Here is a 24,546-nt window from a genome sequence, read left to right on the forward strand (position 1 = left end):
ATCAAGGACAGATCAAACTACTTAGAGGACTCACAACAGAGTAGTTTTGAGAAGGGAGATTTATGTCACCAAGGTAACCAAAAAAATTTAAACATACACATCTTGAAAGACCAAAGCAGTAGAATAATCATCACCAATATTAATTAACATCAAATTTCCTCATATCCTAGTACCCATTCCCAGTATCCATTTAACCAGCACATTTCGAGTTCCAAATGAACTATGTAGTTAGATATGATTTGTGGATATCTTTCCTTGGACATTATATTTATCCTTAGGGCAGTTTTAAAAGAGGTTCTGCTTCTCTGGTTTCAAAACTAGAGGTTCCTAAATAATTTTGTTAATATCATTTAAATTGGGTTCTTCACTTTTGAAACTTATTCTTACCTAATTCTGTACCTGATATAAGAATATTTTAAATATTCATGAGTCTAAACTGCAAAATGAGCCTTTAAAATTATTAGATACTTTATTGCCATTATCAACATAATTGATATGTAAAATCCTATTTTCAGAATTTATTGCCAAAACATACTCAAGGCCTGAATTTCCATGATAGGTAAATTTTGAAAGTCAATTATATACATATAGTTTTTAGAGAAAAGATTACTCCTGTTGCTTTTGTCAAAATTTATTATTATATTTATTTAGAAAACTTTTATATTACATCTTTGTCTTATTATTTTGTTTTGTCATTTCTCCTTTAGGATGATATTATCCCTACATTCTAATTTGATATAGGTTAAAATTTTGAAATGTTCATACTTGTATTCTATTATAGTAATTTGGAGATGTTTCTGTATCAATATATTATTTAATAGATTTAATATTGTACTTAAAAAACTTCTTGATTATAGAAATTTGCTATAAAAGGAAAAGAAGGGATATAGTCATAACAATGTCATATGTCAAAAGAGGGAGAAGAACTATTTGATTCCAGGCATGAGTCATATCTGATGGTCAATTATGTAGTCACAGGATGTTAAAAGCAGGGCCCAGGATTTAGTAGGTGGGAATTTTCCTTTTCAGCAAAAAAAATAGAATCAGGAGGATCCTACCTAGGTCATCCGCAAAACTTTTCCCAGACACAAATATCCACCATTAGCAGTTAACACATGCCATTTTATACTATTGACTTCAAGACAATTCAGGTAATTTTTACCTTAAATAGCAAAATTTCACTAATTGTAACTTAGGGCTTAGATATCTTTTCTGATGTTTCCCTAACAGTTAATATTTAATTTATCTTTTACTCATAAATTAAAATTATCCATATCTGGGGTTTTAGACATACACAATTACGTGATAGTTGACTTATCATTAACACACTGAAGCTACACTTTTAAACCACCCTATATACTTTCATAATAGGCAAGAATTTCAAATGAAAAGTTATTATATATTATTATCTGCTCTACAACAAAATATACCTCATTAAATATTTAAGTTTTCAAAAATCTGTTTTTAATCACGTCTTTTTAAAAGCCTAATTCACGTTTAACATCATCCAATTTAAAAAGGAAAATTTTTTTTGTTTAACAGCATTTTTGTTACAGTGGTCTCTCAGATTTTATAATATAAGAGAATTTAGAAGTAAAAACAGTCAATTGTATTTCCATATTATCCCTATAAAAAGTCACTATTATTAATCTGTTGTATCTTAAAACCACTTTAGAGTTATCATGTATGGAACAAGTACTTTTAATTAAAGAAATAATAATATAGTTCTTAAGCACGTGCCAGTCACTGTGTGACTGCACTTTACAGTCATTATTTTGATCTTACAATAACCTTAGGAAATAGGTGCCGTTATTATGTTTCTCTTTACAGATCAGGAAACTGGGGTAAACAGAGTTAAGATAACTTGCCTAATATTGCACAACTAATCTATTTCTGCAACCAGAACAGAGAGGTGGGCTTACTAAGGACAGAGTCTAGCTGACCCTCATATTTCATATTGCTACTGCCAAGAGGCATCAGGACTTAACTAAGAAGCAGCTGGGTAGAGCCTACAATGGTCTGGGCCTCCACTGGAGACACTGACTTTTTTTGTAAGCTATAGCAGAGGGCACTAGCTGCAGAATGGAAATCCTAGGACTTGGGATAGGGAGCCAAGATGGTGGAGAAGGCACACACGACTCTCTAAGCTCCTCTCATTATCCTCATAACCAACTATTTAATCCAGCCTCAAAAATAGCTCTTCACTGCTTAAATTCATGAAGATTAGAAGTACTACAACTTACCAGCAGAAGTCAATTTGGAAGCTCGCCAGGAAAGGGAACTTTCCCAGGTTGGCCCTGCAGGTCTGAGTTACTCCTGGGTGAGGAACTCTTTCCCAGAGCACTCCAGTACCTCGCTGCTTTTTGTAGCCGGCTGGCAGGACAGCTACCCACCCATACACCTTTCACTGCTCTGCAGAGGAAGCTGGTAACCTCCTGGCTCTGAAGGCAGACCTTACAGGCTTTAACAAAATGAGTAAAAAAATCAAAAGAACAATTGATAGTTTCTATACAGAAAGAACAGATTTTCAACCCTGAAGAGACTAATAGCAGACAGTCTCCAGACAATTGTTGGTCCCCAATACAAAAGGCTCTCCTAGAGGAGACTATTAAAAACCTTAAAAGAGAGCTAGAAGAGAAATGGGGAAAGGAAAGAGAAGCTATGCAAGAGAATACAGAAAAGGCACATAACTCACTAAAAGAAAAATTTGATAAAGTGGAAAAAGAAAACAACTTCCTGAAATGTGAATTGGAAAAGGTAAAAAACTCCCAAGAAGTGCAGGGAAACAGAATTTGCGAATTGGAAAAAGAAAATAACTCACTAAAAAAAAAAAATTAGTGAAATGGAAAAAAATTCCATAGAAATCCTAGGACTTGGGATGGCTAGTGTCAGGACCTTCCCATTGGTGGTAGTTCCGGGTGGCAGGGCAAAGGGCTGGCAATGGGGCCTAATGCCCCCCAAAGCTGTGGCTGTGGGGCCAAGTACTGCTGGGCAGAATGTACTGTACCAGGATGATGCCCCAGGCCTGCCTAGAGGGGTGGGCTGAAGGATGCCCAGAGGCATGCAGCCATTGGTATCGTTGCCAATTAGGGGCCTTTATTGTAGCTGCTGGTTTTTTACCAACTCCTCCCATCACCAAGTGGGCCCTGGGTAATGAATTGAAAGACTGGAGGGACAGAATGTAGTTCAAATTTCCCCACAATTTTCCAGCATTTTTCCAACACACATTTGGGAGTCTGATCTGGGATGGGACAGATTAACAGGGAGAGGGTCTCTTGACTTGAAGAAATCACAGGAGTCTTTTTTGGTTTAAACAATCTTTTCTCTTTTCATGGTCAGACATTGCCATGAGGTACAAATCATTTACCTGATTTTTTTTACCTTTCTTCATTTTTGGATGACTTCCAAACTATCTGCCTTCCTTCATCACCCTAGAATGAAGCTGTTAATCTTTTTTTCCCCTTTTTTATTTATTATAGCTTTTTATTGACAGAACATATGCATGGGTAATTTTTCAACATTGTCCCTTGCAATCACTTCTGTTCCAACTTTTCCCTTCTTCCCTCCAACCCCTCCCCTAGATAGCAGGCAGTCTCATACATGTTAAACATGTTAAAATTTATCTTAAATACATGTGTATATATTTATACAGTTCTCTTGTTGCACAAGAAAAATCGAATTTAGAAAGGTAAAAATAACCTGCAAAGAAAAACAAAAATGGAAACAGTCCACATTCATTTCTCAGTGTCCTTTTCCTGTGTAGGGTGTAGCTGGTTCTGTTCATCACTGATCAGTTGGAACTGAATTGGATCCTCTCATTGCTAAAGAAATTCACTTCCATCAGATGATCATCATATAGTGTTGTTGTTGAAGTATATAATGATCTCCTGATTCTGCTCATTTCACTTAGCATCAGTTCATTAAGTCTTTCCAAGCTTCTTTGTATTCATCCTGCTGGTCATTTCTTACAGAACAATAATAATCCATAATATTCATATACCACAACTTATTTATCCATTCTCCATGGAATGAATGGGCATCTATTCAATTTGCACTTTCTAGCCACTATGAAAAGGGCTGCCACAAACAGTTTTGCACATACAAGTTCCTTTCCCTTCTTTAATATCTCTTTGGAATATAAGCCCAGTAGTAACACTGCTGAATCAAAGGGTATGCACAGTTTGATAACTTTTTGGGCATAGTTCCAAATGGTGAAGCTATTAATCTCGCCAGTCATTTTTAACTTTTATAAAATTTAATCTTTATTTTTCCTTAAAACAAATTCTACAGAGCAGTACTCCAAAATTTACTAAGATATTTCAGAAGGGAGTAAGTTTCGAATCTCAGAAGTTCTCCCCTGCAATGTTAAAATGATTACTCTTCAAACTCCTGAATCTGCTAAGATGTTTTTAGTAATTCTACAAATTTTGATTATATCACTTTTTCCCTCTTACCTAATCTCCTAAGAAAACCCTAACATGGGAATTAGTCTCGCTTACTGGGATAACTGCTTCAACTATGAAAGTTCATTAATCCTTTCCAGTGTTCTAAGCTCTCTGACTACAACCTTAGAAATTTTTCTGGTTAGCTGCATTTTAAATCTTTCAAGGTAACATAATCTTACTCGTAACACAGACATTTTATATTTTACAAAAGATACACATACAAAATGACAAGACATAGACACAAAGAAATTTTACAAAATATACAATTACAATTCTAATTTAACCAGTTCAACAAAGGCATGGAGCCAACACTCTCTTAGTCTGAAGGAGAACTAAACAAAACAGGTAACCTCATGGCCTGTGGTAAGTAGAGCAAAATGGAGCAGGCAAGAAGAGTTGGTTAGAGGAACAGAGTGTATAGAAAGGCTGTTCTTACCAGAGACCTGAGACTAGTTGGATTACCAAAGGACCCTAGAGTTTTCCTCACAAAAAATGGATAACTCAGAGATTGGAGGAGGAACAAGGGCAGAGGACTCAGCAGACGAGGAGGTGGTTGGACTCCAAAAAAATAAATCTCTGGTTGTACCTAGTCTGTTCCCACTAGTACTGTAGAGTCCAATGATCCAGTTCCATATCCAATCTTTCTTCTAATACCAATTAATGTTAACTGGATGGAACCAACTTCTAACCTATGAGTGTGTGACTTGAACAAATTAGGCTAGAGACTGGTGAGTCAGGAATCAAATAAAAGTTTAATTTCAAAGTGAGAGAAATTACTTAAAATCAAGGACACTTGTGTCCTTATTAAACACACCCTCCCCAATAGGGAGTAGAGATGGAGGGGAGGGAAGAGAAAACCCAGCTTTAGTATAGGCTGATCTAAATACTTATATCTTTGGCTACATAGTGAATTGTAGCCCTGACATTGAGAGATAACAGCAACAAAGTTACGGTTTTGATTTATAGCAGGGCTTAAAATAATTCTGGGATTTTGCTTCTCAAAGATCATCCAGGAGATAAGTACAAAGGATTGTTGTTATGTCATGCTCAGGACACAGCTTGTTTGCTGGACCTTGGCTCTGAAAAACAGAATTATGTCCTAACATCTTGACATTATATATAGTTACTGAAAATATTCTATTAACAGGGCAGGTAAGTGGTGCAGTGGATAGAGCACCAGCCCTGAAGTCAGGAGGACCTGAGTTCAAATGTGGCCTCAGACACTTAACACTTCATAGCTGTGTGATCCTGGGCAAGTCACGTAACCCCACTTGCCTCAGGGTGTGTGGGGGGAACATTCTATTAACAAAAATTTACTAAGTATTATGTGCACACAGTACAATAAGCACTGGGTATACAAAGAAAGGCCAAAAAACCCTTCAAAACAACAACAACAACAAACCAGCCCCCCCAAAAAAAATAAAATAAAAAATAAAACTCCCTGCTTACAAAGAATTCACTGTCTAAAAGAGGAGACAGTGCAAAGAGCTGTCTGTACACAAGTTATAATAAATGGGAAAGTCTCCTAGGGAGACAGCATTAACTTAAAAGTATTGAAAGTAGAGTAAAGAAAAGTATCTATGCCATTTCTGGAAATTATAAATCAAGAATGATGAAGGCTAGAAAATGAGCAGGTGAGATTGTCAAGAAATACAATATAAGAACTTTTTAGGCTATATTGAGTGAATGATACAGTAAGATTTTAAGAGTCTAAACCTGACTAAAGTAAAATTCTGCGTGGAATTTTTAATGTATTTAAGAAATACTGCCTTTTAAAGAGTATCTTAAAATAATTTTTCTTAATTTAGAAATACTATTTTCTTTAATTCCTCTTCAGCTCTTGAATTCTGTAAAAGTTACCATTGCTTTCTTTGAATAAAATTCCCTTGGAGAATGTTGATCTGAAAAGGATTTAACTTGAGTCAGGCCTTTGTATGTAAATTGGCCATTTCATGTGTTTAGCCGTGTAACTATGAGTTTTATAGCATACTGTTGTAAAGCAGTGGAGAAAAACTGTAATAGGCCTTTGTTGAAGAATATTAGTATGTTTATAAGAACATGAACTGATGCTGAATGAAATGAGTAGAACCAAGAGAAAACTGTACACAATAACAAGATTATCTGATGATCAATTGTGATAGACTTAGCTCTTCTCTACAATATGGTGATGTAAGACAATTCCAATAGACTTTGGATGGAAAAGGCCATCCATATCCAGAGAGAACTATGAAGACTGAATGTGGATCGAAGAATATAGTATTTTCACCTTATTGTTTGTTTGATTTTTTCTTTCTCGTGTGTTTTTCCCTTTTAAAAAAATGAATATTAGATTTCTTGCTGTCTTGGGGAGAGAGAAAAATTTAGAACACAAAAGTTTACCAAAATGAATGTTGAAAACTATCTTTAGAAAAACAGTATTTGGAAAAATAAAATACTATTGGAAAAAATAATAAGAACCTGTTTTATTTGCCTGTAGGCTTAGAAGTGCACATTTTATATATGTTAACACCTCTAACCCCAGGATGAATGCTTTCTTTCAGCGGGACCTCCTCGACCTGGTATGATGCCAGCACCACATATGGGAGGGCCCCCTATGATGCCTATGATGGGCCCCCCTCCTCCTGGAATGATGCCTGTGGGACCTGGTAAGTTTGAAACTCTCTTGTTCCCCCAAGAAAATTAAATAGGAATCTTAGTTTGCCATTTTCTTTCTAGTGAAATAATTTCTAATGAATCTTATTTATAAAGAAGTAATGAAGTTTGTTGCTTGATGATTCTCAGTGTAGGTAGGAAGGTGCCAAATGACTATGCTTTCATTACAAATAAAGCAACACTATAACCTGGTTCTGACTTCTTTTCTAGATTCTTCAACACATCCTCCTTCCATTCTTCCTCCTCAATTTCTGACCCTATTTGCAATAAGACTATGGATGTATTTTATTAAGGATGTATAGACAATTATTTGTACAACCAACTTGGTTACTGCAATTTGGAGTAGCTTTTCGATATAACTCATCAGTTCTCGTCAACTAAGGAGACCAGGCCACTTGCTGATTAAAGATCAAATCATTTATAGGCAGTGACATTGAAGGATCATTTTTCATCTAGTTCTCATACTTATCATTGCTACAATATGTAATTAATACATAGTCTCAACAAAACAGTTCACATTTATCTAGTGCTTTAAGATATAAAAAGCACTTTTCATCATAACCGTCTAATGAAGTAGGTATTCTGGGCATGTTCCCTTTTATAGGTGAGGAACCTGAGGGACAGTCACATTGCCTTATTCTGGATTACATAGCCAGCGTGGCCAAGTTGTTACCTGAATGTGGGTCTTTGGACTCTTTAAGTCCAATGCACTTCCAGTTATACCATACGGACTTTCTAAAATCATGACTTTTGGCAACTTTAGTACACCATTGGATAAATTATACATACCAAAATTCTTGCCCATTACCCATTTCTTTTGTATTCTTTCGATTTTATAGTCAAGCCTTAGGACAGTATAATTCATGCTAATTTGTTTAGTTTGTATAATGATAGAACATTTTATAAACTTTATTGGTTAAAATTGCCAAAGAATTTATTATATCATAGTCTCTTGTATGGCCATGAGCTGTATATTAGTATTAATTAGTTCTTATCATGACTTATATTCACTGTTTCCCTCAAATTTCACACTAACCTTTGGTGCCCGAATTAACTGCTGTTTTCTGTTCACATTCATGACAGTGAAATAGCCTCTGGTTACATGAGATCCTACAGACTTTAAAGAGTTGATGTGACTTAACTGTGCATTTCCCCAGTGTGAGGAAAATGAAGGTAATTTGGAGAACTATCATCACTGGTGCCTTCTTAAAAGGAGACAGGTTTTTTCCCCAAAGCAGACCGTTATTAGGTTTGCCCTATCATTGGGTCATCCATGATTTAAAGACAGGATGATTTTGCACATTTCCTCCAAGTATGCTTTTTAAACATGTAACAGCTGAACAAGAGTAAATAGTGAAAGAGAGTAAATAGCGATCTAGATTGGCTCTCATAAGTGACTACTTCTTAATGTACTTTTGTTTTTGTAGCTCCTGGGATGAGGCCTCCCATGGGAGGCCATATGCCTATGATGCCTGGACCTCCAATGATGAGACCTCCTGCTCGGCCTATGATGGTGCCCACTCGACCAGGAATGACCCGCCCAGACAGATAAGAATAAAGGGAAATCTATTCATGTCATTTTTTTATTCCTTGTTCTACTCCACCCAAACACCATGGTGCTGCACCTCTGGGGTGTTTCCCAACAGCATGGCAAGGAAGACTTGCTCTCACTTCTGTCAAAGAAGAAACCGTTTGAAAGGGAGCAGTTGGACAGAAATGCAGCTTACATTTATATTGTGATGTGTAAAAATAAAAAGTATTGACTGTTTTAGCTATAGAGGGTTTTTTTTCAATGAATTTTGTTGCTGCAAGATGAAGAATTCCATATGTGACTCTCTAACTTCAGTGTTTAGTTCATATTCGCATTTCATTGTATTTCCCCCCCTTAGATTCTTATCCCTTAGCTGCAGAACATTTTCCTAGGGGACTGCCCCGTAGACAAAAGTTCCTTATGTATTATATGCTTTGTAAATCTAGCACTTGTAGGCCTTTTATTGACTCAAAGAATAAATAAAAACACACTTTCTTTATCAGGTCCCATTGACATCACTTCATGTGTAGAATTAAGTGTGTAATATTGCTGCTTTTCAAGTTGGAGTAGGGATGAATGCTGCATGGTATGTAGTAGAAATGATCAGAATTCTCCTGCTTTTTTTTCCCTTCATATTTCTAGGAATTAAAATTGAAAGAAAATGATACAACTAAGCAGAACCAAGAAAACAAAATACATGATAACTTAAAACTTAAAACTTAAAACAAAATACATGATAAAAAGAAAGAACAAAAAATGAACATCCGCATAATATTAAAAATCAATCTTGCCCTCAGAGAATTTGCTTTCCTCCATTTTTTGCCCAGAAAAGGGATTATAGTTGTGGGATGTTGCATGTACTGTCAGAAACCCTTCAAATATTTATTCTTGTTTTTATTCTCTATTACGAGAAACAATTCAAACAGCTCACTCACTGGGTAAGAGAGCAGGGTGCTTCATGATTGGAAATGAAGATGATGTAAAAACAAAAGATAGCAATAAAAATATTTTTAAGAAATGAAATTGATTCTTTGATGCCAGTTGATACAGTATCATCTTCTTTAGAATGTTGCCACCACCTCTCTATCCTGGAAAGAGAGCATGCTTGCTAGAGAAAAGCCTGAAATCAAGCCAAAGGAACAGCAGGCAAGGAGCTATGTTTGTATTCTTAGCAATGAGAATCAGAACCCTCGTCATCCGAAGTTGCCATTGAAATTACTGCTACAGAATGATGGCTCCTTGTAGCACAATAGTATTTTAACAATCTTTTAAAAAAATGTTTATTACTGCATTTTACACAGCAATCACTTTCCAGTAGAACCCTTTGCCCAATAGTACCGTCCTTTAGAAAAAGCAATTAAGTAAAACTATTTGGTATAGCACTTGGGAAGGATAGAACATGTAACATTCCTCCCTTGTACCTAGAAAATGTTTTAATAGTCATTGGGAAGAAATATTGATCATTATATTTTTTCCAATTTTTCTTGAATAAATATTGTGTTCATTTACATTACTGAGTTATTGTGTATATTATTCTCTTTGTTCTGCTTTAGATCCTTTTAGATTTTTCTCAGTGATTTTTACATAAAAATCTAAAGTCACTATCCTACTTATGAAAATATGCAATATACGCTTTCTTTTAAACTCAATTATTTTGAAGAGGTACTGTTAGGTAAAGAAAACCAGTTGTCTAAACAAAAAAGATAATAATAATTACCAATAGCACTCAGTAGTTTTCCTTCTTAAATTTCATGGTGAATTATTTCTTGTTTCCTACTGTCTTAAATTTTTTTATCTCTTTGTGAGAGAAACATTTGATTTCCAATACTTTTGTCACGAGACCCTTCCAGAGTCTAATTTTTTCTTAATGTTGATACAATCAGAGAAGACTATTGGTCATATTGGCTGTATTTTGTTTTTAAAAATGAAAATAAGTGGGGAAATGAGCTAAATTTCTTAAATTGTTATTTTGGTAGTTTCATGTATAATGAATTATTTACTTTTTAGAAAAAGTTGAGTTCCCTGTTTCAGTGAATCTTGGTATATAAATCTTTGTTCCCTCAACAAACATCCTACAATCTGATGCTTTTCAGCATAAAACCTTGTTTTCTACTTTTTTTTTCTTTTGGAGAAAATAGAAGCTATATTCTGGAGCCCTTCCTCTCTTCTTTCCCTCAAAACTCCTACATAATCCTTTACTCTCCTTTGCTTTCTGTTTCTGAGGAAGAAGTAGATCTACTTTTTCACAGGGCTACTCTGCTGCCTTTGGTATGAACTCCTCCCATCTCCCCTAGGATCCTGACTTCCCATTTCCCATCCCTTTGAGTTTTTAGTCTCCGTGAATCTACTACATAAACACCCAAGTCTCTCCAATTTAAAAATCTCTTCACCCTCGGTGCCTTGCATTTTCATGCTGTATGTTTTCTCCCTTTCATAACTAAACTCTACAAAAAGTCATTTAAAGGCTTTGCCTCCACTTCTTCATCTCCCACTCTTAACCCTTGCAATCTGACTTCTGATTTTACCACTCCACTGAAATTGCTTCCTCCAAAATTATCAATGATCTCAGTTGCTAAATGTGATAGCGGTTTTTCTGTTTTCTGCCCTCTAATTTCTTTGTAGCTTTTGACAATAGTGTTGGTACTCCTGGATATTCTCTCCCTTGGTTTTCTTTAAAAAGTTGTTTACTACTTCTTATAAAATTCAATAAAAATATATTTTAATATATAAAAAATACAAGAAAAAAGATTGTTTATGGAACCATGAACTGTCATATCCTTGACTTTTGGGGGATATATGTCAGTAATATTGCTGTTGTGTCAGGTTAGAGATTTCTGGCTTTCTTTCTGGACTGGTTGTACCCATGTAATGTCTCTTAACAACAATGTAAAGTGAAATGAGGGAGTTGTCTAAAATGGATTTTTCTTATTAGTGATTGGGGTTTTCCTTCATATGGCACTTGATAACTTGTATTTCTTCTTTTGAACCTGCCTTGTTAGAATCTTTTAATTAGTCATTCCAGATAATTTTTTCTAATTTTAGCTGCACTGATTTTTTTTTATGCAAAAATTTTTAAATTTTATGTGCTAGATTGCCTGTATCCTTAACTTTATAGTTGCTGCAAGACCTTACCAGTCTCCGTCTTAGCTATCCTCCCTTCACAACATTGCAGAGAGTCACCACTTTGGACTAATGCAATAACCTGGCTTACTTGGTCTCTCTGATTCTAGTATCTTCTCTTCCAATTCTACCTCTGCACGTTTGCCAGTGTATTGTATGTACTGTTGCCAATGCACAGAGCTCCCCAGCTCTCCCACTGGCCTAAGAATGTTCACTGCGGTGACTACCGAGAATCATCTCCATGGTGATGTTGCCGGGACCCTATCCCAAAAGGAGGCTACCAAGGATCACACCAGATATACCAAGGAAGGTGATTAGGGTCATAGAGCCAGTGGTCCCTTTAAGGGAACATGTCAGGTCCCTTGAGGAGGGGGTGCATTGCGGGAGAAGCTTTCCATCGGAAGAGTTGTGGGGACTTTCCCTGTACTAGAGCATTCTGCTGCTGGCGGAGGCCACCTGCCCTCGGGCCCCTGGCCTTCTCTACGTAACCCCGACTCAGGGGCTGCTGCTCTTAACATACCACTAAGTGTGTAACTTTGGCTAGCTTTTCTTCTCTTTCTTCCTCCTCTCTTCTCCTGCCCTCTCCTCATCACCAACATGCACAGCCCTTCCTCAACTTGTCCTATTCCTGCCCTATTCCTGCCCCGCTTCCTATTCTTGTCCTACCTTCTTCCTTGTGACCCAGGTGCTGGAACTGATCTGCGCTTAAGGCCAACCCCGTGGACAGAGTACATAGAGTGTACTTCCAACTTCAGGGTACTCCGGGACCTGGGAAGTCCTGGCCCAGATTGGGCAGGCTCCTGCCTCATATGGGGCCGGGCACCTGCCTCATATAGGGCCGGGCACCTTACTGGGCAGCCATTCCAAGGTCTGATGTGGCTGTTATTTGTGGCTGGCCTCCACCAAAGGACAATGACATGAAGGCCCATGGCCTTTTCCGTGGTTTACAATGCTTAGAGGGTTTTCTGATCTCTCTCACTGATAGCTTCTGCTGGAATTAATTAATGGACTCAAATTGACAACCTAAGTTTGCCTCAGTTCCTGTCTGTAGAATGGGGATAATAGCACTTTCCTTTCTGGGTTGTTTCCAGAATATATTTGGGTAATCATTGTAGAGATTTATCACTGCCTGGCAATAGTATTTTCAGTGAAATCCAACTCTTTGTGACCTCATTTGGGGTTTTCTTGACAAAGATACTAGCATGGTTATATTTTCTCCAATTCATTTTACAGATAAGGAAACCAAGACAAACAAGTTTAAGGGATTTTGCCCAGGATTACAGAACGAATATGTCTAAGATTGGATTTTAACTCACACCCACTATGCCACCCAGCTCCTCTACATAAATGTTAGCTATTATTTAGACCCTTCCTCACCCAAAAGTTCAGTTTGAGAAATCACTTCCAACCCAAGGTCACTGGAAAGTTGGTTCTCCACATCTGACCCAGATCATGGCTCCAAGCAACTACTTATGCTGTTATGGTGTAAACTGAGAGTGGATGCCTTCTATGAGGCCCTCCAGATGGAGGGCTAGATAGCACTATTACTCCCAAGGATCTAGGCCTTCAGTGTTTTGAGAAACAGTGCTGGTGACTGTGCAGCATTATATTTCCTAACAACTGGATGGGGCTGGTCTCTTTTCTCTTCAACTTTTTCTTCTTTACTTACAGGATGCACAGAATTTTCACCTTGGAGACTATGGACCCTTTTGATAACCACAAGGGGAGTGTTCTCTGTACCCTTGATAGAATGACCTCATAAAAAGTTTGCAAATCTATTTAGGTTTCTGTTTTTCCTTTTCCATCTTCTGAAAGGCTACTAAGAGGCCCTTCTGTCATTTCATCCTTTCCCAGTATTTAGAGTCCCCTTTGTGTGTCGTCCTGCTAATCTCTTACTTTCTACTCCTTGTCACCCTCTTCCCCCCCCATAATAGGTTAAGTGCCTACTCTGTATGCTGATTGGCTAGGGATTCTTAAGTTAAATGAAGCAGTCCTTGCTCTCATGGAGCTGAAGATTGTTTTGTTTATCCATTCTCTTGCCTTGTGAAAAGAACTGTAGGCAAGGGTTCACAGATTTCAGACTGGAAGGAACTTTACAGGCCATCTAGTTCAACCCCCTCATTATGCAACTGAGGTACAGAGGCCCAAACAATTGGAGTAGCTTACCCAAAGTCATACAGGAAGTGGTTGACAAAGGTGGTATTTAGGCTCTTATGACCCCAAATCCATGGATTTTTTTTTTCCCCACTGAACCACACTGGTTCAGGTTTGACTATTTATCTCTTCTAATCTTTTTCTTCCCCTCTCTTCCTTTTTCTTTTTCCACTGGAATCTAAGAGGCTAAAGGAGAATATGTTTATTCTAATTTTTTTGTGAGAAAAACTTTATCTTTATAAAGCTTCTCATATCCCTCTCCTTTCCAAGCTGGCTACCTCCCAAATTCCCCCCCAAGAAGTAGTGAAAGTCTTTGCACAAATGTTAGATTATCATTTATTGACTATGGTGTCTTTGGAATTTTTGTTCAAGATATACTTAGAACTAGATGGCCTTGAGATGTCTACCAACTCTTAAGATTCTATGATTCTTTTGTAATTATCAGTAATGTGGGTTTTACAGAGCATGAACAGACATTCTCTAGCTTAAGGGTTCTTAATTTGGGATTTGTGAATATTTAAAAAGGATTTTGATAGCTATATTTCAATACTGTTGGTTTCTTTTGCAAGTTTATGTATTTAAAGATATTCTGAATTGCACATATGTAACCTACATCAATCAGATTGCTGTCTTGGAAAGGGAGAAGGTAAAGGAATTTTACAAAAATGAATGTTAAAAACTACCTTTAAATGTATTTGAAAAAATAAAATGCTATTTTAAAAAAGATACTATTCTGAGAAGGGGTTCCTAGGCTTCACTACCAGAGGATACATGACACAAAAAAGGCTAAGAACTCATGCTCTAACTTCTTCCATTTAACTATGTAGGAGCTTTGGGAACTTTGTTTCTAGCTGTGTACTCATCAATGAGGTTTGCCCTGTAAATGGATGCTTTCCTTTGACCCTGTATTTGTCTCAAAGGTACTGATTTATATATTTGTGGAGTATTACTCAGGGACAGTTTTTCCTCTTTCTTGGTATCCCCAGCACTTAGCAGCAGTGCCTAGCATATGGTAAGCTTAATAACTGCATGTTATTTGATTCAAGACTCCCCTAATTTTCTGGTTAGTGAGAAGACTACAGTAGATGACTTTCATCTGAAGGACTTTCTACCTTCAGACTGTGAATCATGTAGACTGGTTTCAGCTAGGTCCCTGAACTCAGGTAGGAGAAAAAATAACCATCCTCTTTCTCTCTTGGCCCTTATGCAGCCATTTAGTTGTGGCTATGCCAACTTTTTTGTTTGTTCTTCCCTGATCTTAGATGAACAAGTACCCTTTGGTTCATATACCCAGGACTGGCATCAACTTTGTGAATTTCAAAAGGTCTGAACGTCCCCAGAGGCCTGTGAGTGGGGCAGCTACATTTCCCACAAAACAACAATGGCTTGTCTCAGAAGTTCCTTCATTGGACAGTATGCCAGGAGTGGTTGTATAATGCAGTGCTAGCATGAACTTGCCATTTAAAGCATATCGCCATCTAGCTCCAGCCTACATTTCCAAATTTATTCCACATTACTTCTTTTCATATATTCTACATTCCAATCAGACTGACCTACTTATTCCCCAAATTTGGCATGCCAGCTCCCTCCATGCCTTTTCACAAGCTGTCCTTCTTGTTTGGAATTCACTCCTTCCTTACCACCATCTTTTAGAATCTATTGCTGTACTTAAAATACAACTGTCAGCTAGGTGCTATCTAATGGGAGAATCCTTTTATAGTCTCTCTCCCCCTCAAATTATCTTGCACTTCTCTGAGTAAATGTATGGCTGTAGTGACACATAAGCTTCCTGAGGGTAGAGACTGTTTTCCTTTTAATTATTGTTTCCTTAGTTCCTTAGCATCTTCAGTAGAAGATGCTTAAATATTTATCTGGTCCCTATTTTCATGGAGCTTGCCAATTACTTATAGAACAAGATTTCACACAGATAACCAAAATACACTATTACATTGTCATGATTACGTCACAGAACAGTGCTGTATTGACTGGCTGTTTGTAACCAGTAGAAGTATGATTAGAATTTTGCCCATGTTTTGGTAATAAATGAAATAACAATTGAAGACATTTTCTGAATTACTTTTCCCCATCCAGATGTTGCATTTCAGAAGCGATAGCTAAGTAGATCTGGAATCTCATCAGGGATATAAATCACAATCCATTCATGCCTGCCCATGCTGTGTTACTCTTTTCATGTCCTCCAATAAATCCATTCCACTATCCTTCATGGAGAGCTTTTGACACATTAATATATACCTGTGAAGCTATGAGTTATCTGTTGCTAATTTTGATCTTAATTGTTTTTTAGGTTTTATCTTTTTATACTGTAAGTCATTTCCAATATAGCACCATCCCAATTGAACCCTCCCTTTTGACAATAATAATTAGGTGATTACCATCTAGCCAGTGTATCTCACATGCATCAAACATGCAACATTCCATATCCATAGCATGCTACCTCCACTAAAAAGACTATAGATCTAGAATCTGAAGGTTGTTCAGAGTCCATAAAACCTAACCCTTTCCTTTTATGATTAATAAAATTGGGGCACAAGAAATGTAAATAAATTGTTCATAGTTACAGAAATAGTAAGTATCCAAAGCAAGTTAAATCCTTGGCTTTTAAGAGCCAAGTTCTCTACACTCAGAACTTAGTGCATTTTACCATTAAACCTTTTGAGATATGATCAGTCATATTAATTTTTTTCTGATTATACATTTCTCTAAAGTCACCCTTTATATCACTTTTTCCATAATTACTTGTGAATGCATGACAACATGCTTCCAGTCACCATATGCCTCTCCATTGTCCTTTGGATGATCTTCAACTTCAGTTCTTTGGAGACTGTTATTATATAACATAGCTCTACAACATCGCTGGAAGAACAATGATATATGTTTTTAACAGACATTTGTTTCAAGTAGAAACTGGAAGTCATTAAGCACTTAATGATTTTCTAAAGGCAATCTAATCCATTCTCCTGTTACATTCTGAGCTTAGCTCATTGTCTGTTTGTAGTTTCATTCAATATGTATGTACTGACATATAATCTCTATTCCAGTGGTTCTCAAAGTATGGTCTAGAGAATCCTGGGGATCTCTGGAACCCTTTTAGAGAATCTCTACAAATTCAAAAATAGTTTTTATTTCCAATATGGTAAATGTCTACAAATATAACCCAGATAAACAAAAATGCTTTGGAGAGATCCTCAATAATTTTTAATAGGATAAAGATACTGAAAACAAAAGTTTGAGAACCACTGCTTCAACTGCATATATCATACCTGTATAAAATAGCAATAATAGAAAGTAACAAAAAAATTACAAAAAAAAGTTCAACTTCAACGTTAGACACTAGCTATATGACCCTGAGTAAGTCAATTAACCTTTGTCTTCAGTTGCTTCAACTATAAAATAGGAATAATAGCATCATCTAATTCCCAAGGTTGTTGTGAAGATCAAATAAGGCAATATTTGTAAAGCACTTAGCATAGGTCCTGGCACATAGCAGGTGCTTAATTACTTTCCCTACTTGAGCTTAGTTGTTTCTATAAGCATGTACTAATAGTCACAAATTAGAGTTGTAACTTAAAGAAATATAATTTTATATTTTTATTATGAAGCATAGAACTTTCATTATGAAGCACAGGACTAATTTATTACCACTGAATTATATTTGTAAGTATAGTTTTGACCCAAGAACAAGACAATGTACTATAGTGTATGAAAAAAGGACGATGATTATCATTCTTATGTACTTCAATGAATATGTGAAACAGCCAGAATTTGGAGGAAGTTGTTTACTTTCTTCTTTATGAATAAATAGCTTTAGCCACTGACAGAAAGAGCATAATAACCATGAGGCTACCAATGCATTTGCTAGTGCCTTTATAATCACTTAGCATCACTTACTTTTGAGCTGCCTGAGAAATAAGACACCAGGCATGCAATGTTGACCTGATTTAGCAATCTTGTATGGAAAAAGTCTTGTGGTAATTAAATGTTTGACCTAGTTAATTGTGTTTCTAAGCAGTATCATACAGAGATATATCTCCTTTTCATGGATAAATCTTATAACAGGAAGAGTATATTTGGAGGGAAAGAACATGGGTTTAAATTGACTGTGAACAATTCACCTCATATTTCTAGGTCTTGGTTTCTTTATCTGTAAAATCAGAGAGTTGTACTATCTGACTTCTAAAGTCTCTTCCAGTTTTAAATGTTCGATCTTAGATATACTATATTTAGTGAGCAAAAGGAAAGAAGGCTGGAGGTTTGCTTTTTGTATTAACTGACACATATGGTCCTTCTAGTGTTAATTTTTGTTGAATTGAATTTTCATAAATATCACAAAGTAGAGAACAGCTGAATAATGCAGTGGATAGCGTACCAGCCTTAGAGTCAGAAGAATCTGAATTCAAATCTGACCTCAGATAAATAACACTACCTGTGTGATTCTGAGCAAGTCATTTAATCCCAATTGCCTCTCAAAATAACAAGACAAAACAAATCATACAAATTTTTTCATCCTATCATGTCTATTTTCTTTGCCATATGGATAGAAAAATGCACTTTGTCAATTGACATAGCTTGGTCTTTTGAGGTATTTTTAAATTTAAATCCTTTCAGTGTAAAATTTTACTATAGGTAGAGTATTGGCATTGTGATTAGTGCTAGGAGAATAAAGATCAAAAATGATGTGGTCCCTGAGCTTGGGGAGCTGACAGTCTAAGTTGTAGGTTTCAACCAATATGCAGAAAAATATGATACAAAGAAATTTGAGGACAAGATAGCAAATGGTAAGGAATGCAGAGTAGATCTAAGGAGAGAGGGGATTTAAAAATTGTACTTTAGTTGAACCTTGAAAGAAGGTAAGGATTCTTTTATTATTATTATTATAGCTTTTTATTTACAAAACATATGCATGGATAATTTTTCAACATTGACCCTTGCAAAACCTTCTGTTCCAACTCTTTCCTTCCTTTCCCCCACCCCCTCCCCTAGATGGCAAGTATTCCAATACATGTTAAGATATATGTTAAATCCAATATATGCATACATATCCATACATTATCTTGCTGCACAAGAAAAATCGAATGTAGAAAGAAAGTAAAAAAAACCTGAGAAGGAAAACAAAAATGCAAGCAAACAACAACAGAAAGAGTGGAAATGCTATGTTGTGGTCCACACTCATTTCCCATAGTTCTCCCTCTGGGTGTAGCTGATTCTCTTCATTACTGAACAATTGGAACTGGTTTGAATCATTTCATTGTTGAAGAGAGCCGTGTCCATACACTATTGTTGTTGAAGTGTATAATGATCTCCTGGTTGTACTCATTTCACTTAGCATCAGTTCATGTAAATCTCTCCAGGCCTTTCTGAAATTATCCTGCTGGTCATTTCTTAGAAGGTAAGGATTCTGACAGGATTCTGAAGTACATTTCCAACAACCTACCTTCACGGAACACATTTGATTGATAACTTTATAAAATTCTATATTCCCTGGTCCTATAACAAGTTACTGCAGTTCTGAGCTTTAATAGATTAGAACTGCACTAAAACTTTTGGGACACTTTATACTAACACATCATTTTCTAATTGTTCCCAAGAGTCATCCTGGGATAGTGGATATAGTTCTGGGCTTACAGCCAAAAGATGTGTCTCTGATACTTCAAAAGCTATATAATTCTAAACAAGTCAAGACTCAATTTCCTCATCTGTAAAATGGGCATAACAATGCACTTAGCTACTTCTCACAGGGTACTTGTGAAGAAAGCACAATATAAACATGTGCTATATTGCTTTACAGTCAAAAGTCACCAAGAAGGGAAAAATCGTATTCATGGAGCTCATTGATAGATTAAAAGCACAAGAGAAAGAAAGAACAGAGAGGGAAAAGAACAAAAGAAGCAACAAAAAAAGATGCATAATATAGGGAATTTTAAAGATGGAAGCAGTGCTAATAAAATTCACTTGTGTTCCTTCCTTCCTAAGCAGTGCATCAGGGAAAGTTTGAGCTCCATTTCCCTTTTTAAGAAAGCCAACAGAATCAAAACTTCTCCCCAGATTTTGGAATCAGGGTAGTGTGTTCTGCTACCTCCCCTGTCATGTAACTTACACACACACAAAAACCCCCAAACTACTTGAATTAATTCTTTATCAGAATTTTTCAGCAATTGAATAATGATTAATGAATCAATTCAAACTGGAGGAGTTTCTAGCATACTATTCCTGTCTCTCCTACTCTTTTTTTTAATCATTGATTTGAAGTCATAAGTATCATTCTCATAAAGCATATGAAAAATATGCAACTAGCAGGAATAATTATCATAGATTATAAAATTAAGCTATCTTTTAAAAATCTCAGTGAGCTAAAATGATGGGCTGAATCTAATAAATTGACATTTAAGAAGTAATGAATTTAAAGTCTATGCAATTACAACAGCACTAATCCATAACATCACACAAGCTGTTGATGCCAAAAACTGGAAAAGGGAAAAGACCAGTGACCTTAGTTACTATCATTTCTCACTAAAGTTTAATCAGTTTGAAGCAGATAACATAAATAGGAGGCCAACAGAGCCTGAAAGCTATCTCGGATAGCCAGTACTTATTGTAAATTAGGAAGAATGACAGGCAACCAAAGGCAAAATTGGATTAGTGTTCAAAATCATTGATAAAATATTGTGGCGGAGGATGACAGAAGACTGAGTAGTATTCCTATATAAAACAGTGAAAAGCAATAAAGAAAACAAGAATGTGATTAGATTAATGTGAAACCCGATAACATAAGTGGGCTCTTCACTATCTTTCATTCCCCATAGCCAATCTGTTGCCAAGACCTGACATCAGCATCATAATATCACAGAAAAAAACTTTGTTCAAGGACCCTCTGATTATCAATACTAAGTGAGGAACAAAACAGCGACTTTCCTACTTCTGCACCTTTGCTTACAAATGTCCTCCTGACATCTGCTGATTAGTCCTTGGAAGCATTTCAAGAAGAATCAGCAAGTATTAAGTACTTATGCCATGAACTGTGTTAAGCTCTGAAAATAAATAGGAGGGGAGAGGGAGGCCCAGAGATAGAGACACAGAAACAGAGAAACATACACATCTATCCATTTTGTCACCCAGCTGTCCTACTCTAAACCTTGCCCTTGATTTATCTCCTTTTTCCCTAAACTCTTGAGTTATGGATTGAGCTTATAATCTGCATTCAATTAACTTCAAGACTTCAATTGGAATTTGAGCCCATTGGACATCTTATTCTTTTTATATTTATATTCCCATGGAGATATAAATGCCTAGCAAGTAATACATAGTTATTAAATGCTTGTCAATGGACTAATTGTCTTCTTGTCATATTGATGTGGAAATTTTCTCCAGTGAGAGATTCTCAGTTTGTGCAACTCTGCCTGAATCTTGTTCTAACACTCCCACAGAGTTAGGACAAGTATTAATATACTATTGGTAAACCCATGAACTGGTCTAGCTATTTTGGAAAACAATCTAGAACAATAACAAAAATCACTAAACTATACATACTTTTTGACCTATGGTTAGTTACTACTTCTAGGCTTAAACAACAATGAGATAAAATACAAGGAAAAGACTCTATATGTGCAAAAATATTTATAGCTTCATGTTTATTTCTATAAAGAGCATTAATTGGGGAATGGCTGAATAAATTGTCATATATGAATATAGTGTATTATCATACCATAAGAAATGAGAAAGAAAAAGGACAGAGGCAAAGAAACCTGAAATTTGCATGAACTGAAACAGATGGAAATGAGAATGATTTAAAAAGTAACTATAACATTGCAAATATTAAAAATAGCTTTGACACTGATTAATGGAAATCATCGATCACAATCTGAGAAAATCTACTTACCTCCTGACAGGTAACAGATACAAGATGGGAAACTAGACATTTTTAAACATGATCAATGTGTGTATTTCTTTAGCTTGAATATGCTTGAATGTATATATGCTTGAATATATGTGTTGAGGGCTAGGGAGGACAGAATTTTGGAGGTTGAAGAGAACAACTGATATTGATGTTGGCCAAATACAGAAAAATTAAAAAAAAAATTAAGAAAAAATCTCCAGTGGAGAAGTTCACTAATGTATGAGGGCCTTCTCTTCAATCTCTTGTTACATGGTTGCCAATAAAATTCTTTGAGGGTAGGAACTCATTTTTTGTCTTTGAATCTATTACTTAACACAGTGAGTCTCACATGTAATTAGAACCTTAATAAAGTGCACTGGTTGATTGGTGAATGAGTGATCCACTTCTTTTTTTCTGATCCTAGAACTCTTTGAATGGTATCTTTTATACCACTTTTTTCATATACTTGATAATAGCAGCTTATTATCAGCTCAGATTATTCTTTGGTTGACTTGAGATCAATTATGACATTTCAAAATTTGCAGCCATCTAGTATCCCTGGAAGAATACTGATGTTATAGGGACAAGTTTTTATTTCAGCAAAAAGGTTAACTATTACAAATACCACAAAATTGCTTTTCTTCTTTTTTCCTGTTCATTTCTGGAGTCATATAAGAAATTACCAAAGAGATAGTTTCAGAGAAACTTAAGACTTGTATGAACTGATGCAGAATGAAGTGAGCAGAATCCGAATAGTTTATAAAATAACATTTTAAGAATAAGCAATTTTGGAAGAGTTAAGAATTGTGATCGAGGCAATGACCAATCATATTTCCAGAGAACTGAAATAAAACATGTTATCTACCTCTTGACAAGTGATGGATTCAGGGTACAAACTGAGACATACATTTTTGAACCAATGTGGGACTTTATTTTGCTTAACTCTATAATTTGTTACAAGGATTTTGTTCTTTTCTTCAACAAGGAGTGGTGGTAAAAGAGAAGAGGGCTACTGTTTGTAGTGGTTAGAAGCTGGAAAATGAATGGATGCCCATCAATTGGAGAATGGTTGCGTAAACTGTGGTATATGAAAGTTATGGAATATTATTGTTCTGTAAGGAATGACCAGCAGGATGAATACAGAGAGGACTGACGAGACTTACATGAACTGATGCTAAGTGAAATGAACAGAACCAGGAGATCATTATATACCTCAACAACGATACTGTTTGAGGATATTCTGATGGAAGTGGATCTCTTCTATAAAGAGAGCTAATTCAGTTTCAATTGATCAAGGATGGACAGAAGCAGCTACACCCAAAGAAAGAACACTGGGAAATGAATATAAACTGCTTGCATTTTTGTTTTTCTTCCCGGGTTATTTATACCTTCTGAATCCAATTCTCCCTGTGCAACAAGAAAACTGTTCAGTTCTGCACACACATATTGTATCTAGGATATACTGTAACCTATTCAACATGTAAAAGGACTGCTTGCCATCTGGGGGAGGGTGTGGAGGGAGGGAGGGGAAAAATCGGAACAGAAGTGAGTGCAAGAGATAATGCTGTAAAAAATTATCCTGGCATGGGTTCTATCAATAAAATGTTATTTTAAAAAAAAAAGAGAGAGAGAGAGAAGAGGACTATTGATAGGATTACTTTAAAAAAAAAAAAAGAGGGTTGTTGTTTCTTTAAAATTCATACAAGAGAATAGAAGGAAGAGCAGGGAAAAAACCAACAAGCAGGGCAACCTTGTCATATAGGTAAAAAGAATGACATGTTATAAAAAGAGAAATTTGTAACAGGTTTGTGTACATTTTTTCTTGTCTATTTTGTATGTGGAAATGCTCATTTTTCATAGTATTTGAAAAACACAAATTTTCAATCCTTAAAAAAAGACATTTTCATTTTTATACTCTGCTGCTGCTGCCATCACTCATCAGCTTCTTCTCCTTTAAGGCTCATTTTGTCCAAATGTGTAACCCAATCCAGATCTTGGTAACTATTATGTATTACTTCCCTCCCTGAGGTTGTACTTTCTTCTTTCAAGGACTTCAGCACCAAGCTCATAGTCTTCTTTAGTGCCCCTATTTTTATCCTAACTCCAGTTCTTACACTAAGGGACTTCATTATTCATGTTGATATTCTCTCAAACACCTTAACCTCTCAAGTTCTTAAATCTTTCAACCATTCAACTCATTTCCCTTCTCCATCTAAACTACACACAAGGATACACCTTCATCTTCATAGCTCCACAAGTGTTCCACTTCATGATTAAAAACTCTGAAATTTCTTTATCTAGGTATAACAGGGATTGGTGCACTTGTAGTGTGTATTAGTGTCCTCAGCTGATGCAAATTCCTTATATGAAAAGTCTGAGATTCTCCCTTCTGAGAAGCTAAATCCAATCAGTTTCCAGGGGTATCTTTGTTTTTGCCATTGATGGCAAAATCCTAAAAATTTTCAAGAGGACCTTCCATCCTCTGGAATGGAAAGCTTATAGGGCTTTTACTGGTCAGTGTTCCTGGAACAGGCAGTACTATGGCAGGAGAGGGAAGAGAGAAAAAAACAAAAAACAAAAAAAGATATAACATCAATTGTCACGTGGAGAACAAACGCCAATAATCCTAAACTTTCCTTCCTCCTTCCTTAGAAGGACCAACTCTCAAATCTTTTATTAGATAGTCCAATCCATGCGTGAATAGTACATGGCGGGGAAAGGAAGAACAAATAGAAACCAACAAAACTAGTTTT

General features: G+C 36.0%; 1 protein-coding gene across 1 annotated transcript in view; it reads left to right on the forward strand.

Annotated features, from left to right (window-relative positions):
• Positions 1 to 8,874, forward strand: part of SNRPC (small nuclear ribonucleoprotein polypeptide C) — a 31,983-nt gene extending 23,109 nt beyond the window's left edge. The window contains exons 5-6 of the mRNA XM_051996443.1: positions 6,986 to 7,090; positions 8,525 to 8,874. Of these exons, the coding sequence (XP_051852403.1) occupies positions 6,986 to 7,090; positions 8,525 to 8,649 (230 nt within the window). The 3' untranslated portion in view covers positions 8,650 to 8,874. The remainder of the gene's footprint in view (positions 1 to 6,985; positions 7,091 to 8,524) is intronic.
• The last annotated feature ends 15,672 nt before the right edge of the window (positions 8,875 to 24,546 follow it).

The sequence above is a fragment of the Antechinus flavipes genome, chromosome 4, assembly GCF_016432865.1.
Source record: "Antechinus flavipes isolate AdamAnt ecotype Samford, QLD, Australia chromosome 4, AdamAnt_v2, whole genome shotgun sequence".
NCBI lineage: Eukaryota > Metazoa > Chordata > Mammalia > Dasyuromorphia > Dasyuridae > Antechinus > Antechinus flavipes.